We start from the raw sequence: 13,679 nt of genomic DNA on the forward strand, positions 1-13,679 counted from the left end.
CACGTCCATTACTCCGTGGAGCTTTTCCCAATTTATGCTTCTGGTGAGCTGCAGAATTAGCTCAGGAGAAAGGCTGTCCCTCAAGAGACAGTCTGCAACAGTGCCTTGGCTTGATAGGCAGACTTGTAATTACCTTAAACTCATCAGGCTCTAATTTCATTAGCCAGCTTGACAGTTTGATGCCAGAACTTAAACAAAGAACAAAACAAACAAACCACAAGAAGCAAATGAAAGGCCTGATAACCAGAATTAAGGCTCAATAGTACCTGACACACATGATGTCACAATGGTATGTGACACATTACCTGGATCTTACAAGGTATTGCCTTACTCAGTGCTTATCTGTAGCCCTAACCTGAGTTTGATGAAAGTTCTTTGTTTAGTTACTGTTGTTCTTTTCATCTCTGCAGTAAAACTGGACGAAGTTAAATTTCTATATGCAATGAACCACTTCATATGGGCATAGATTTCTTTATTTTCATATTAATAATATTATAATCTCATATCTGTGCTACAATTTTAGAGCAGGAGACAACATGTGAGAAGAGCCTGCATTTACTTGTCACAATTTACATCTCATTATAGGTGGGATAAAGAAATGTTTTGAAAACAGTAGGTTGAAGTACAATCTGTCACCAAAACCTAATTGTTCATCTTCTGCTGTTCTGGACTGAATATACCTTAGTATCTAATTAGTTACTTTTCTCCTCCCCTCTCCTCCACAAAGCCTCTACAAATTTTTCCTTCTCTGTCCTGTGATTAATGTTGATTGGAAGCAGATTAATTTAAATTTCAGATCTTCAGAAGTCAGCTTGGATTTTTATCTGCCTATGACTACCTATTTGCTTCCAGTTATATTTCTGTGGAAATTATTTACATTAATATTAAAGCTGGTAAACATTAGAGATTAACATGCAAAACTTGTAAGAAAGATGAAACTAATTTGTATGAAATTAGGCCAAGGTCTGCATAAATATTGAGTTAACACATAAGGGAAATGAATGCATTTTTAATTGTTTTCTTTCATTTCTGGGCTCATTCTGGAAAAGCAGCTTTTATTACAGTTGAAAGATTAGGAAAAGAGAAAAAATAATTTGACTCATGGGTCAGTTTTTATTAAAAATGGAGATAATATGTGGTAAATCAACTTCTTAAATTACAAGTATCACTTAAGTACAATCTAATAAGTCACAGATTATATTTGGAGGGATTATTTTAGTATCAATAAATCAGTATTAGCAAACCAAATTTTTAAAAATATTCATGTCACAGTACATGAGACAGTTATTTTCTTTCCATTCTCAGCTGGTGGTGGTTAAGTTTTAGTAACACTCATTGCTTTCATGACTGAGTTTAGATTTACTGTCCCCTGAAAAATTTCATCATTAGAGATTAGAAATTAGTACAGAGCACTAAGGACATTGTGACAGCAACGCTTCCATTAATGCTGCTTAACTTTACAGGGAATTTTTATTTTTTCATGTGTCTCAGAAACAAGTTTTGCTACTTTTAAGAGGGTCACTTTGGTTAAAAATATGCTTAAAAGCATTGGGAAATCTTGGGGTTTGTGATATGGAAATCTAACCATATTTCTTGGCTGATTTTTCTAATGAACTGCAATTGTGTTGTATCTCTGCCCAGGCCTATATTTGCTGTTGTGCTTTGTTTTATTTTTAAAGTACAGATGGTTTCTCCCCTAGTAGATGTTTGCAATGTTTCCCATTGTGTAGGATTGTGACACCTCACCTCTCTAGCTATAGAAAACAATCTGGGAAGGACAGCATGGAGCTTTGTGTTGCCTTATTTATTTTCAACCTGTTCCTGCATTTACTCCAAGAGCTTCAGTGTGGTTGGATTTAAACTATGCCATTCAGTGATTCTTAATTTCTAATATTGTTGTTACAGATGAATGTGCTTAGTTAAAAATCTGACTGCTTTGAATGCAAATCAGAGAACCAAATGGCCTGGTCAGAATTCCTTCATTATTTTTCTTCATTTTATTCATCTGTTTATGCATATTTGGACCAAACTGGCAACTCTGAACACCTTATAAGAAAATGCATGCTTATAAATATCTACATTCAAGTGGTCAAGAAAGGTTAGATACCATTCAAATGATAGTTTTCATATTTTCACTTTGTTTTTTCTGATTAAGAAGTGACTTTTAAAACAGTGAAAATATGATACTGAGATAACAATTTTTCCACCAAAAAATTGATGTCTTGGTTTGAGATAAGCAACTGCCAACCCCCCCAAGCACAGAGAGAAAAACCTCCCTCCCAACACCAGGGAAAGGGAGGAAAAGAGAGGGGAAAGAAAAAAACACTTCAAACTGCATTTATACTAAATCTACATATACTTTTACAGAAAGAAAGAGACAATTAGAAGAGAGTACAAATATTCACTCACACAAGTCTGCAACAACAAGTTCCCCACCTCAACTTCTTAACGAACACACAAATTCTACTGTCCTAACTACACATTACTTAAGAAAAGACTTATTCCCCAGGGAGACAAACTCAAGCAGAAAGGAGAGACCCAGAACAACACATTTGACTTTCCTGAGATACCCTGTGAGCCAGTGGTGGGCCTGGTCCTCTCCATCCCCCCTGGGACAGCATCGTGTGTCCTCCCAAGAGGAGGCTGAGAAGTGACTGCCTTAACCACTCCCACACTGGTTCCTACTGCCCTGGAGATGATGTCATAATGTGGTATGGAATACAAAGTTACTGGCTAGAAGAGGTCAGCTGTTAGCTCAGCCCAGCTCAAGTCAGCTGACAGCTTCAGCCTAGTCCAGACTTCAGAGCCCAAATCTAGGCCCACCTGGGGGAACCCATAACACTGAGACCCCTAATGCTAAGGTTTGATTAAAAAAAGAAAAATTTTTTGAGTTTGTTTTATGTATGTGTTTTTTGGGTTTTGCTGGTTTTCTGGTTTTTTTGTTGTTTTTTTTTTTGGACATAGTGTGTTTCAAATGATTTACAAGATACCTATCATAATATTTTGATTGGTGGATCTCCTTTTTCTTTCCCTTCTTCCTAACAGTACATAAAACTTCCATTTTAACATTTTATATAAGTGTATATGTATGGAGTGTTAAAGTGCTTTGTGCTTTGGTTCTTGTTGGGTTTTTGTTTGGGGTTTTTTTCTGACCAAAACAGTGGCTTCTGGTGTTTTTTCAGGTGTCCAAAGACCTTCCAGAGAAACAAAAAGAAATAGAGATTCTGCTAAAGGATTTCACTGAACTTGATCAGCAGCTGAATCAGGTGATATTGTGGGTAACACCTGTCAAGAACCAGCTGGAGCTTTACAACAGAGAGGGTCAGCCAGGAGCCTTTGATATAAAGGTAAATTTTCTTCAATTTTATAAAAGTAGTGGAATCTTTAGTGGTCAAAAATTCAGTTCCAGCATCAGCTGTATAGGTTTTATTAATGATGAAACTTTGCAATAGAAGTCAGCAATAGTCCCCAGAAGTTCAAAGCTTTATGAATTAAGGAAATTATTTTTTCCAATAAATGGTTTCCAGTGAAAGGGCAGGTTAGAACCAATAGTTCCAAGATATAACATAAATGTAACCTATTATTCTTGCCATATACATGAAACAATATCTCCAAAAGTTGATACAGCAATTCTTAGTACAAAGCAAACTAAAATTCAGAATATCAGTGTTGACCATTTAAGCTATTTCATTAAAGTTAATATGACTACATGAAAACCAGAATATTTAGGACCATATCATGATTCTTATGTTGCAAGGTGTGATATTTAACTGCACAGGTAATGCTCCAGGAATCAATAATTTAATTGTCTAATAATTGTGACAAAAATATTTACAATCTGATCCTTGATATGTGTTTAAGTATAAAAAAAGATGCTGGTATATGGGTTGAGTGAGGCCAAAGAAATTAAAGATGAAAAATACTGATTAGAATCACCTGCCCTGGTGGGTGTATTGAGTGTGTACTTGGACCCTTTGCTCTTGCAGTTTGTCTATGCATATATGGTCTTATCTGCACATAAACTGGGGCAGTATTTAAAATACAATAGATAAACAAAAGCTATGAAGTTTCATTTTATGGTACCTCAGTATCTTGTTCACCTTGATAAAGATTATATTGAAAATGCTGAGTTTTGTTCTGATGTAATGATCCAATTTTCAGTGAAAAAGGAAAAAAATTTAAATATTCAAAACTTGTCCTGTCTTGCATGAAATGGAGTAATACCTGATCCTGAAGATGTGTGGTTTTGCTGAGTATATTTATTAAATTCATTTTAACTTATTTTCTCTTAAGGAACTGTTTTAATGCTCAAACACTTTTTTTGTCATACAATCACATTATATAAAATAGTGAAACTGAAGTCCTGTTGTAGTCCTGTAATTGACAGAATGAGTTCAGCAATGACATTCATTCTCTTTCTAAAAATAAAATTAGTGTAGCTCTTTGCAAGTGTCTGTATATGTCCTGAATGGTGGAATTTGGCTTTCAAGAAAATTGTGTATTCTTATCTCCTGTATTTTAACTATTTTTTAGATGATTTATCCAATTTTTGCTTATATTTTTCTATTTTATTTCCTTTATTTCCAGAATGATTCCATCATTGAAATTTATATAAAATGAAAGCAGGGCTAAATTTCTACAAATTGTAGAAGCACTGCTTTTAAAATTGCTTGTGGATGAAATGTTTTGCTTGGCTGTTTCAGTCCTGTAATGGTCAAGTGACAAGAATATTTCTGAAAAACTGTTTAAAGAACAAAAAAGAATTAATTTTTAAAAGTTTAAAAAAAAAATTATTGGATGAAATCAAGTATGTCCTGAGAAGTGAGGGAAAACAGTGAAAAGCTCAAATGAAAGTTAAATAAAATTTCTTTCAGTGAGAAATCCTGCCATATTTCTTTCATTGATAAAATACAATCACTTGTGATGCTGTGAATGACCCTTCCCCCCAAAAACAGGACTCTGAGCCACGTTAGTGCAGGGTAAGATAAAAAGTAAAGGTCCTTTAATATCACAGGGCCTACAGCCCACAGGAATACAGGATGACATCCATGTGCCCCAGTTCTTGTTTCCATGGCTTTTATAATAAGATCCCTCCAATCATTGCTTTACACATTTCTCAGTCCAGCCCCAGTCCCACCCCTGGTCCAACCCCTGGACTTGGGTCTGGGGTCGTCAAGACCCTCTGTCTTCATCAGCTCTTCTTCCTCAGGCACACAAAGGTCTCTTGGAGTTCATCCAGTTCTGGCTTTTGGGTCACTCTGACCTGTGTTTATGTTTCATTCTGTGGGCCTTCTGATATCCTTCAGCTCTACCTTGGAAAGGAGTCTGAACAAGATTAATTAACTAAAGGAATTTGAGCTCCCTGTTCTGGGACAGGGGTAGTGATAGAAAGGCATTAAACTTAAACTGTTAGAAATATTAACCCTCTACAAATCTACAACTACTGTGTTCCTAAAATCTACAAAATGTGAAAATCAGAACAAAAACCCCTTTGGCATCACTTGCCTTTAAATGTTGTCCAGTTTTTTATTGTAGATGTCAGTTTTTACACTGTTGTAGAGACTAATCTTATGAAGAGTGTTGCTTCTTATTAGTATGTTATCTGTCTCAATTGCTTCATGACTCCTTTTCTCAGAAACAAGAGTGACACTGATGATCACCAGAAGGAAAACCACATTGTTAACATTCTTAGAAAAGAGACTGGATGAGAGATTTCACAAAGAATCTTTTTGGATATTCCAAATCCCTAGAAATGTGAAGAAGAGGTTTAAAACTGACAATCCAATTTTTAAATATAGCACTCAAGTGAAAAACACCAAGTTCATATAAGTCCCCAGGAAAAGCAGACTTTTTTTGTTATAGCATTTGACATAATGGCTCACAGTTTTAATTCTAATTTCACTTGAAACATTTTCTTTTATGAAATTTCTGTCCAAGTGTTTCATATTTTTACTAAGCCTGCAAGGTAAACTTCTTCTGCTTCCTTCTCAACCTTTAAGTCCTCTCCTGTCTCTTTTGGTTTTGAAGTTATTTTTTGGGGAAAAGGGTTCCAAAACTAACAAAAGTGGCAAGGATTTGGGTATAAATTTTAAGTATTGTGAGGATATTTATTTCTAAAATCACAAAATGTTGATTGTTAGAAATTTTCTGACCTCTGAAGTAGGTGAAAATAATTGACAAGTAGAACATGTGGGGTTGGATAAGTAGAGGAGAAAGAAGATGGGAACACGTGTTTGTTTTAAATAGATGCCTGTGATGTCTTTAGCTAGTTAGCAATATTGCATCAAAGTAATATGCCTGATTTAAAGCAAGTTTCTTGCCTTTTTTTCTTAGCTTTAGCAAATTTCAGTTACAGAAATGTGTGGCAGCCGAAATTAAAACTTGATACACAAACTAAAGTGCATCTAAAAGATCAATTAAAATTATTCTGCAAGAATTTCCCAAAATACTGTTATTTATTGCTCTCAAAACCATAGCAAGCTTTGCTTCTGGCATGCAACTATAATCAATAACTATCATTGCAGTTTCCTCTATAAATCAAAGGATATAATAAATTCAGGTTCTTATCAGATAATCTGATTTAACCTTAGGAATAATATTGATATATAGAATACTTGCATAATTAGTATATAAAGGAGAATATCTGATAATTTCACTTGCATGAGTCACACTAACTTTGAATTTCTATGACTTAATACTAATTTAAAAGCTCATACTTTTTTTCCACCTGTGCAAAAATCAGCTATTTAAAATAGATGAGAAGTCCCTTAATATTATTTAGAAGAAAAATTAAATAAAATCCCCAGAAGTGTTAACCTTCAATGGTGGCAGAAAAGTAATTCTGTAACAGTAACAAAGGTGCAACCAAAGGCAAAATTATTACATTTTGTTACAGTGAACTTTACAGAAAGTAAGACTTTTAAGACCTAATGTGTAACTGGGCTTGGTGACAGGTAGAGCGATTAAAATCCCTCTTTGGCTCTTCAAACTATGTCTTTATTAGTAATTAGAAAGTGTACAGGACCATTTTTTGGCCTAGAGGTCTGCTGGTGCAGCACAGTGCATCCTTTCAGCAACAATTTAATGCCCAGAAGAAGACAGTTGCATCCAAAGAGCCTGTTGCTGCCTCTGTGCTTGGTGCTAACCCCCGTCCATCCCTGGGCACTGCCTCGGCTTGTGGGGTTTGTCTGTGACAGAAGCAACGCTCCCGATTCAGTGGGGTGGGCAGTCATGCTGAGGAGCTTGACTATATGCCCTCTCCCTTTTTGGTTCATTTCTCCTGGCACCACATAAAAATTCAGGGAAGGATACAAACTGGTTATATGAAAATGCTGGGTTCAGTGTCACTGGCATTGTCCATTTTCTATGTCTTTTGACTTAGTTATGCTTTCAGATCACAGCTCTGTGGATCTGCTCTGTGAACTCCATCCAGGGTGCTGACTGTGACCTTCCTTGCAACATGAGGTTACAAACATGTTGGCACTTGCTCTTGGGGTAGTAAGACCACTCATAATGCTAATTTCTGTAATTTAGCAGTTTTTCAGTTCCTGTAGAGTGGTCTCTTATGCCACTGCCCTCGTACATATCCTTGTAATGCTGAATCCAGACTGGAACAACCAATGACTGTGATTGTGCCCAACCAAAGCTCTGCAGCCTACCAATATCCTGGATTTCAAAATTCCATTAGCATAGGTTGCTATGACACATCTTCTTGTCCAATGTGATTTGTCCAAGGTGGGGGTTGGTCTCTTCTCCCAGGCACTCAGCAATAGGACAAGGGGGCACGATGGGCTCAAGCTCTGCCAGGGGAAATTTAAGTTGGAGATCAGAAAAAAATTCTTTCCAGAGAGAGTGCTCAGGCATTGGAATGGGCTGCCCAGAGAGGGGGTGGATTCCCCATCCCTGGAGATTTTTAAACACAGATTGGATGTGGCACTGAGTGCCATGATCTGGTAAAGGGACTGGAGTTGGACCAAGGGTTGGACTCAATGATCTTGGAGGTCTTTTCCAACCCAATCCATTCTATGATTCTATGATTTAATCACTTAAGAAAAGGCTCTCTTTCTGTTCCCCCCCAGTTATTAACTAACCAAGTGACTAATTCCATGATATCATGTCAGCCTCTTCCAACCCTGCAGCATGGATCCAGATGCTCAGTACCACTTGTTTCCTAGACTTGTATCCTGAGTTTAGTACCAATGTATGTAGAGAGACAGGCTCTTTTCTACTTCGCTGTAATGCAATGAGGAAACAGAAGAACAGGAGATGCAGACATAAAGAGATTGAACAAGCCCAGCACCTTTCTTGGCCACCCTTTTGGAGAAAGACCTTGTGGTGACTAAGGAACATACTGGGCCACTTCGTAGTCCTACAATCACTGGAACATTTTATGTCATTTGAGGTTTTAGGCAACATCTTAGTTTCTGAATTATCTACATATGTCAGTTTAAAAAGCAGCAAAATTGCTAACAAAAATGTGAACAGTGTGGAATTGTTCAAACAAACTTTTTAAAGTTATTCAGTCCTAAAAAAACCTATTGTAATTTGCAACAGCATTTATTTTAATATATATTCCCTGCTGAATTGAAATTTTTGTATTCTTTCAGCCCATTGTATTATCATAACTCTACACCTACTTCAAATAATTACTCTATGGCTCAGAAAGCCTAATATATTTTATTCCAATATGATTTGTCTTCATAATTTTCTTGACTGTAATGTAGAGGCTGCAGGGCCACAACTAAGACCCAGACCTTCCATCAAGCATGATAATTTTTAGCAGTGGTGTCAAAAATTACACTTGGGCCTTAATTAATTTCTCAATAAAAAAAGAGTAGACAAAGGATTCTTTTTTCTCATGATTTAGAAAGCACCTGTACCAGTATTAGTTTGTCATGATATTAATCCTAATTACAATTTCCTTCTGTAAACAGGCAAAGATTTTTTTTTAATTTAAGAAACTATCCAAATAAGTATCCATTGAAATGCATATTTGCAAGGTACAAATTTAAACTAGTAGGATGGATCTTAGTTCTTTGTTAGTAGTGAATATAATTTTCACCAAATTGACATAATCTTCATTTTATATAATAGAATAATATAGACTGTGCCTGTGAAATACTTATGTATATGCAAGGGGAAGGAATGCAATCTACATCTATAAGAGTGTCTTGACTCCTCTGCTTGAACATTGGAACTACTTGTGAACACTGGAACTCTTCCAGGTTTTTGCAGTGTACCAGCTTCTCATACATCTAAAATATACTTCTTTTTGTGTCTTTTACAACTCTACTTTTCCAAGCTTAACAGTATGACTCTCTCTGCATTCTTTCTTTGACCTGGATTTACCCTCATTCTGGCATCTATTTGCATGATTTAGCATTCATACTTCACAAATTAAATGATATCATCATGAATTTCCAATTTTACAAAATGGTGCAAAGAAAATAGTACAAAAGTTGTCTACATGATAGTGTAGAAAAAAGATTGAAGTGCTTGCCAGTACAGCTTTGTTTACAGTACAGCTTCTGCCAGCACTGGTGTCTGAGCTGTGCGTGCTACAGCCACAGCCTTTGGATACAACCATGGCAGGAGACACCTCCAGCACTGCCATGCTGAAGTTTAGTTCTTACTGTGTGCTTGGTTTTATATGTACTGGTACTATTTTTTTTTAAGTAATTTCTCTAAATACTGTTGACTATGTGAAGCCAATTTTTCTGGTCCTGCTTTCAGCTGATGTTGAGCAACTTTATTTTTCTCAACCAGTTATCTTTCTTTGTCAATGAAAATCCACAGCTAAAGATGTGCATTTTCTAATTTCCTGAGCATTCAAATGTCATGGTTTTGCTGGGTGTATTGCCACAATTTTATTCATATAAGTAAATCTGAAGCCTAGGAACTGATAGCTGCTTTTTAACTGTTAATGCAACCATATCCTCTCAGTGAAAAGCTGAGGCCCTGCAGGATAACATGGTTGATATGAGATATTGTCTCACAGTGAGGGATTTTTGACATAAGTTTTATTTAGCCTTTTCAAATCTGCCTGGTTCCTCATCCAAACAGCACTGTCTCCACTTTTGCCTTGCTTATTGGGCTTTCTAAGGTAGTCTTGCTTCCTTCAAGTCTGTGGCAGTTTCTCAGCATTTTGATATATATTTCTTAGGGTACTTTGGCAGTTTTTTGGGCTAGAAATGTATGGGGATGTGGATATCTACCTAACAGCAGGAGATCCTAGATTAGCAACAGAGCAAGCTGTGCAGCAGTTACTGAGGTATGGACACAGGCAAACTTCTGTTAAGATAGTCTGTGCTTTCCTTTTTCCTTTTTATCATAGACATCATTGACAAACATTCTGCCACATAGTCCTTTTGTCAAAAATACTGATATAAGAAGAACCCCTAAAACAAGTCCACAGGCACTGCTGGACTTAAAATTTTATATGAAACCTCTATACAGAAACAGTTACATCTATTGCATGATATATGGCAGCCTTGCAGCTGACTTTGAAAAGACACTATTTGTTGTCTCTGAGATATGCAAAGCATTAATATAGTTGGTTCAGTGTAAGAGCAGAAGATACCACTCTGGTCATTCAGTCAGACCTGCTTTATAAAGTCATCCTTTCAGTCTTCTGAATTGTCTGTTTGAACTACAGCACACCTTTCTCAAACATAATAATTATTAAAAAAAAAAAAAAGAAAAGAAAAAACCAAACAAAACCAAACCAGCTAAGACTGGTTTTCAATTTCCATGTATGAACAGTCATCCACATCTTGTGGTAAATTGCTTCAACAGTTGAGTTAAAAACCCTCACATTTTTCCTCAGCCGAGTATATTTAACTTCATCTTTCTGTCACTGCTTTGTTTGCCAAACTAGAGAGGGGTCCAATACTGCATTAATAGACAGTAACCAAGTTCTTTCCTAAACTCTTTTCACCACCAGTACTGTTGTTCTAATTCAGACAAGAAAGCAAATATGGAGTATCTAATTAATATTAGTTCAGAAAGCAATTATTGTAGTGGTCAAAGCAATTATTTTTCTGGTCCTGATAATAATGTGGTTATCTTTAATCACAAGGTTATTTTGGCTAAGTGAGATAATCAGGGTCTAAGTAGGTGGCAAATGTTGCTCTAATGTGGAAGTTATAGTTGCTTCTGCATTGTCTCCTTAATGGAATATTTAAGGACATACATGAGCACTTTGAAATGTGTTTATTCTGAGCCAGCCATCCAAATTTAATACACTTAAACCTTTTAGGGTTATGTTATTCTGAACGTGTGGATATAGTCCTATATGTGGATATACTTTCCACTTTGAAACAGCTTTGCCTGCAGCATCAACAATCTTTGGAGCTCCAAAGTTATGGCTAAAGGAAGTTGTGCAAATACTGACCTTTCTATCCTCTTTCTGACTGTTCTGCAGAGATTTTTTTACTTCATCTGCACGAAAAAGAATCTTGGAAGGGAGGGTAGCAAGTGATGCTTCATTAGTTGACAGCTTAAGAAAATACCTTTGCAAAGTCTAATCAACTTTTCCTCTAGATTTATCCTAGTTTTCCTTTTCTCTAAATATTTATTTTCCTGTAGTCATATTTGTTTCTAATTCTCTGTATGATAGAACCCCCTGTCATCAAGAATTTCGATTAGAGACTCCCAAATATTTTGCTTACAGGAAGAACCCTAGAAAGCTTCAAAGAACAGCTTTAGAAGAATGGTTAGACTGAGAAATCAGGTTTCAGAATAACAGACTGAGAATAATAGGGCTTTCTTAAATATATAAAAATCAAAATGACTGAATAAGAGACCAGAAGTAAAAGCTTTCCTGTCACAACCTACTGCAACTGTGACTAAGATAAAATTAACATTCTGCAATCTGTTGCAGTCAGATTGCACTTTTTAAATGTAGTCCATGTAACATTTGTGATGTGCTAAGGCTTTAGAAAAGTACCTTAAGTGGGAGTAAAAACCATTTTTGCAGTAAAAAAAAAAAGAATCACTTTTTTCTAAACTGTACTTGTGTGCATCTGCAAATAGTAAGAAAGTTTTATTGTGTTGCGATCTGGTTGACAGGCACTATTAGCTAAAATTATTTTAAGGAGCCTAAATATGTAAAGAATGGGAAGTATGGTGTCTAGTAAGAAAAGTTTAGAAATAGGCTGATGTTTATATGGGTTTAGTTACTGCTAAATTTTAGCTGTTGCTGTTTATTATTTGCTTTGGTATTTACTATTTGGAATCTGTGGGTCAGTATTTTATAAAGTCAAATTTGCAAAGTATAAATTTACAGGTAAAAGTAGAGTCAATTTTCTGAATTTTAATATTGTGGTGCTTTTTGGATCTTTTGATCAGATAGAGCTGCTAAGATTAAGTAAAGTTACTGTGCCATTTTCACAGAATGTAAATAAGTAGAGTCATAATTTTGCAAAGAAACCATCCTACCTATAACATAAAATCAAAGACCATTTAATTATGGGGTTTCTGGTTGTCTGTACAGAAAATAAGTAGTACAAAAAAACCTGAAAAAGCTGGTAGCCCATGGCCTGGACAAGTGTACCCTCTCCTGGATTAAGAGCTGGCTGGAGGGTTGGGCCCAGAGAGTGCTGGTGAATGGAGCTGCATCCAGCTGGTCACCAGTGGTGTTCCCCAGGGGCCAGTGTTGGGTCCAGTCCTGTTTAACATCTTTATTGATGATTTAGATGAGGGGATTGAGTCCATCATCAGCAAATTTGCTGATGACACCAAGTTGGGAGGGAGTGTCGACCTGCTGGAAGGCAGGAGGGCTCTGCAGAGGGATCTGGATAGACTTGAGAGATGGGCTGATTCCAATGGGATGAAGTTCAACAAGGCCAAGTGCCGGGTCCTGCCCTTTGGCCACAACAACCCCCTGCAGCGCTCCAGGCTGGGCACAGAGTGGCTGGAGAGCAGCCAGGCAGAGGGACCTGGGAGTACTAATTGACAGGAAGCTCAACATGAGCCAACAGTGTGCCCAGGTGGCCAAGAAGGCCAATGGGATCCTGTCCTGTATCAAAAATAGCGTGGCCAGCAGGACCAGGGCAGTGACCCTTCCCCTGTACTCTGCATTGGTGAGGCCACACCTTGAGTGTTGTGTTCAGTTCTGGGCCCCTCAGTTCAGAAAGGATATTGAGGTGCTGGAGCGAGTCCAGAGAAGAGCAACAAGGCTGGAGAAGGGACTGGAGCACAAGCCCTGTGGGGAGAGGCTGAGGGAGCTGGGGGTGTTTAGCCTGGAGAAGAGGAGGCTCAGAGGTGACCTCAGCACTGTCTGGAACTGCCTGAAGGGAAGTTCTGGCCAGGTGGGGGTTGGTCTCTTCTCCCAGGCACTCAGCAATAGGACAAGGGGGCATGATGGGCTCAAGCTCTGCCAGGGGAAATTGAAGTTGGAGAACAGAAAAAAATTCTTTCCAGAGAGAGTGCTCAGGCATTGGAATGGGCTGCCCAGAGAGGGGGTGGATTCACCATCCCTGGAGATTTTTAAACACAGATTGGACGTGGCACTGAGTGCCATGATCTGGTAAATGGACTGGAGTTGGACCAAGGGTTGGACTCGATGATCTTGGAGGTCTTTTCCAACCCAATCCATTCTATGATTCTGTGATTCTAGGTTACATTTATATTGTTTATGTTTCATATTTATGAGCTACCCTGTATTCATAATTGACTCC

At 37.2% G+C, this 13,679-nt stretch overlaps 1 protein-coding gene across 11 annotated transcripts in view; it reads left to right on the forward strand.

Moving 5' to 3' along the window:
- The window catches only part of DMD (dystrophin), a 1,187,916-nt gene that overhangs the window by 764,898 nt on the left and 409,339 nt on the right, over nt 1-13,679 (forward strand). For all 11 annotated transcript variants that reach the window (XM_071568723.1, XM_071569521.1, XM_071566241.1 and 8 more), the window contains one exon: nt 3,183-3,347. In XM_071568723.1, coding sequence (XP_071424824.1) covers nt 3,183-3,347 — 165 coding nt within the window. The remainder of the gene's footprint in view (nt 1-3,182; nt 3,348-13,679) is intronic.

The sequence above is a fragment of the Pithys albifrons genome, chromosome 1, assembly GCF_047495875.1.
Source record: "Pithys albifrons albifrons isolate INPA30051 chromosome 1, PitAlb_v1, whole genome shotgun sequence".
In the NCBI taxonomy this organism is placed as follows: domain Eukaryota; kingdom Metazoa; phylum Chordata; class Aves; order Passeriformes; family Thamnophilidae; genus Pithys; species Pithys albifrons.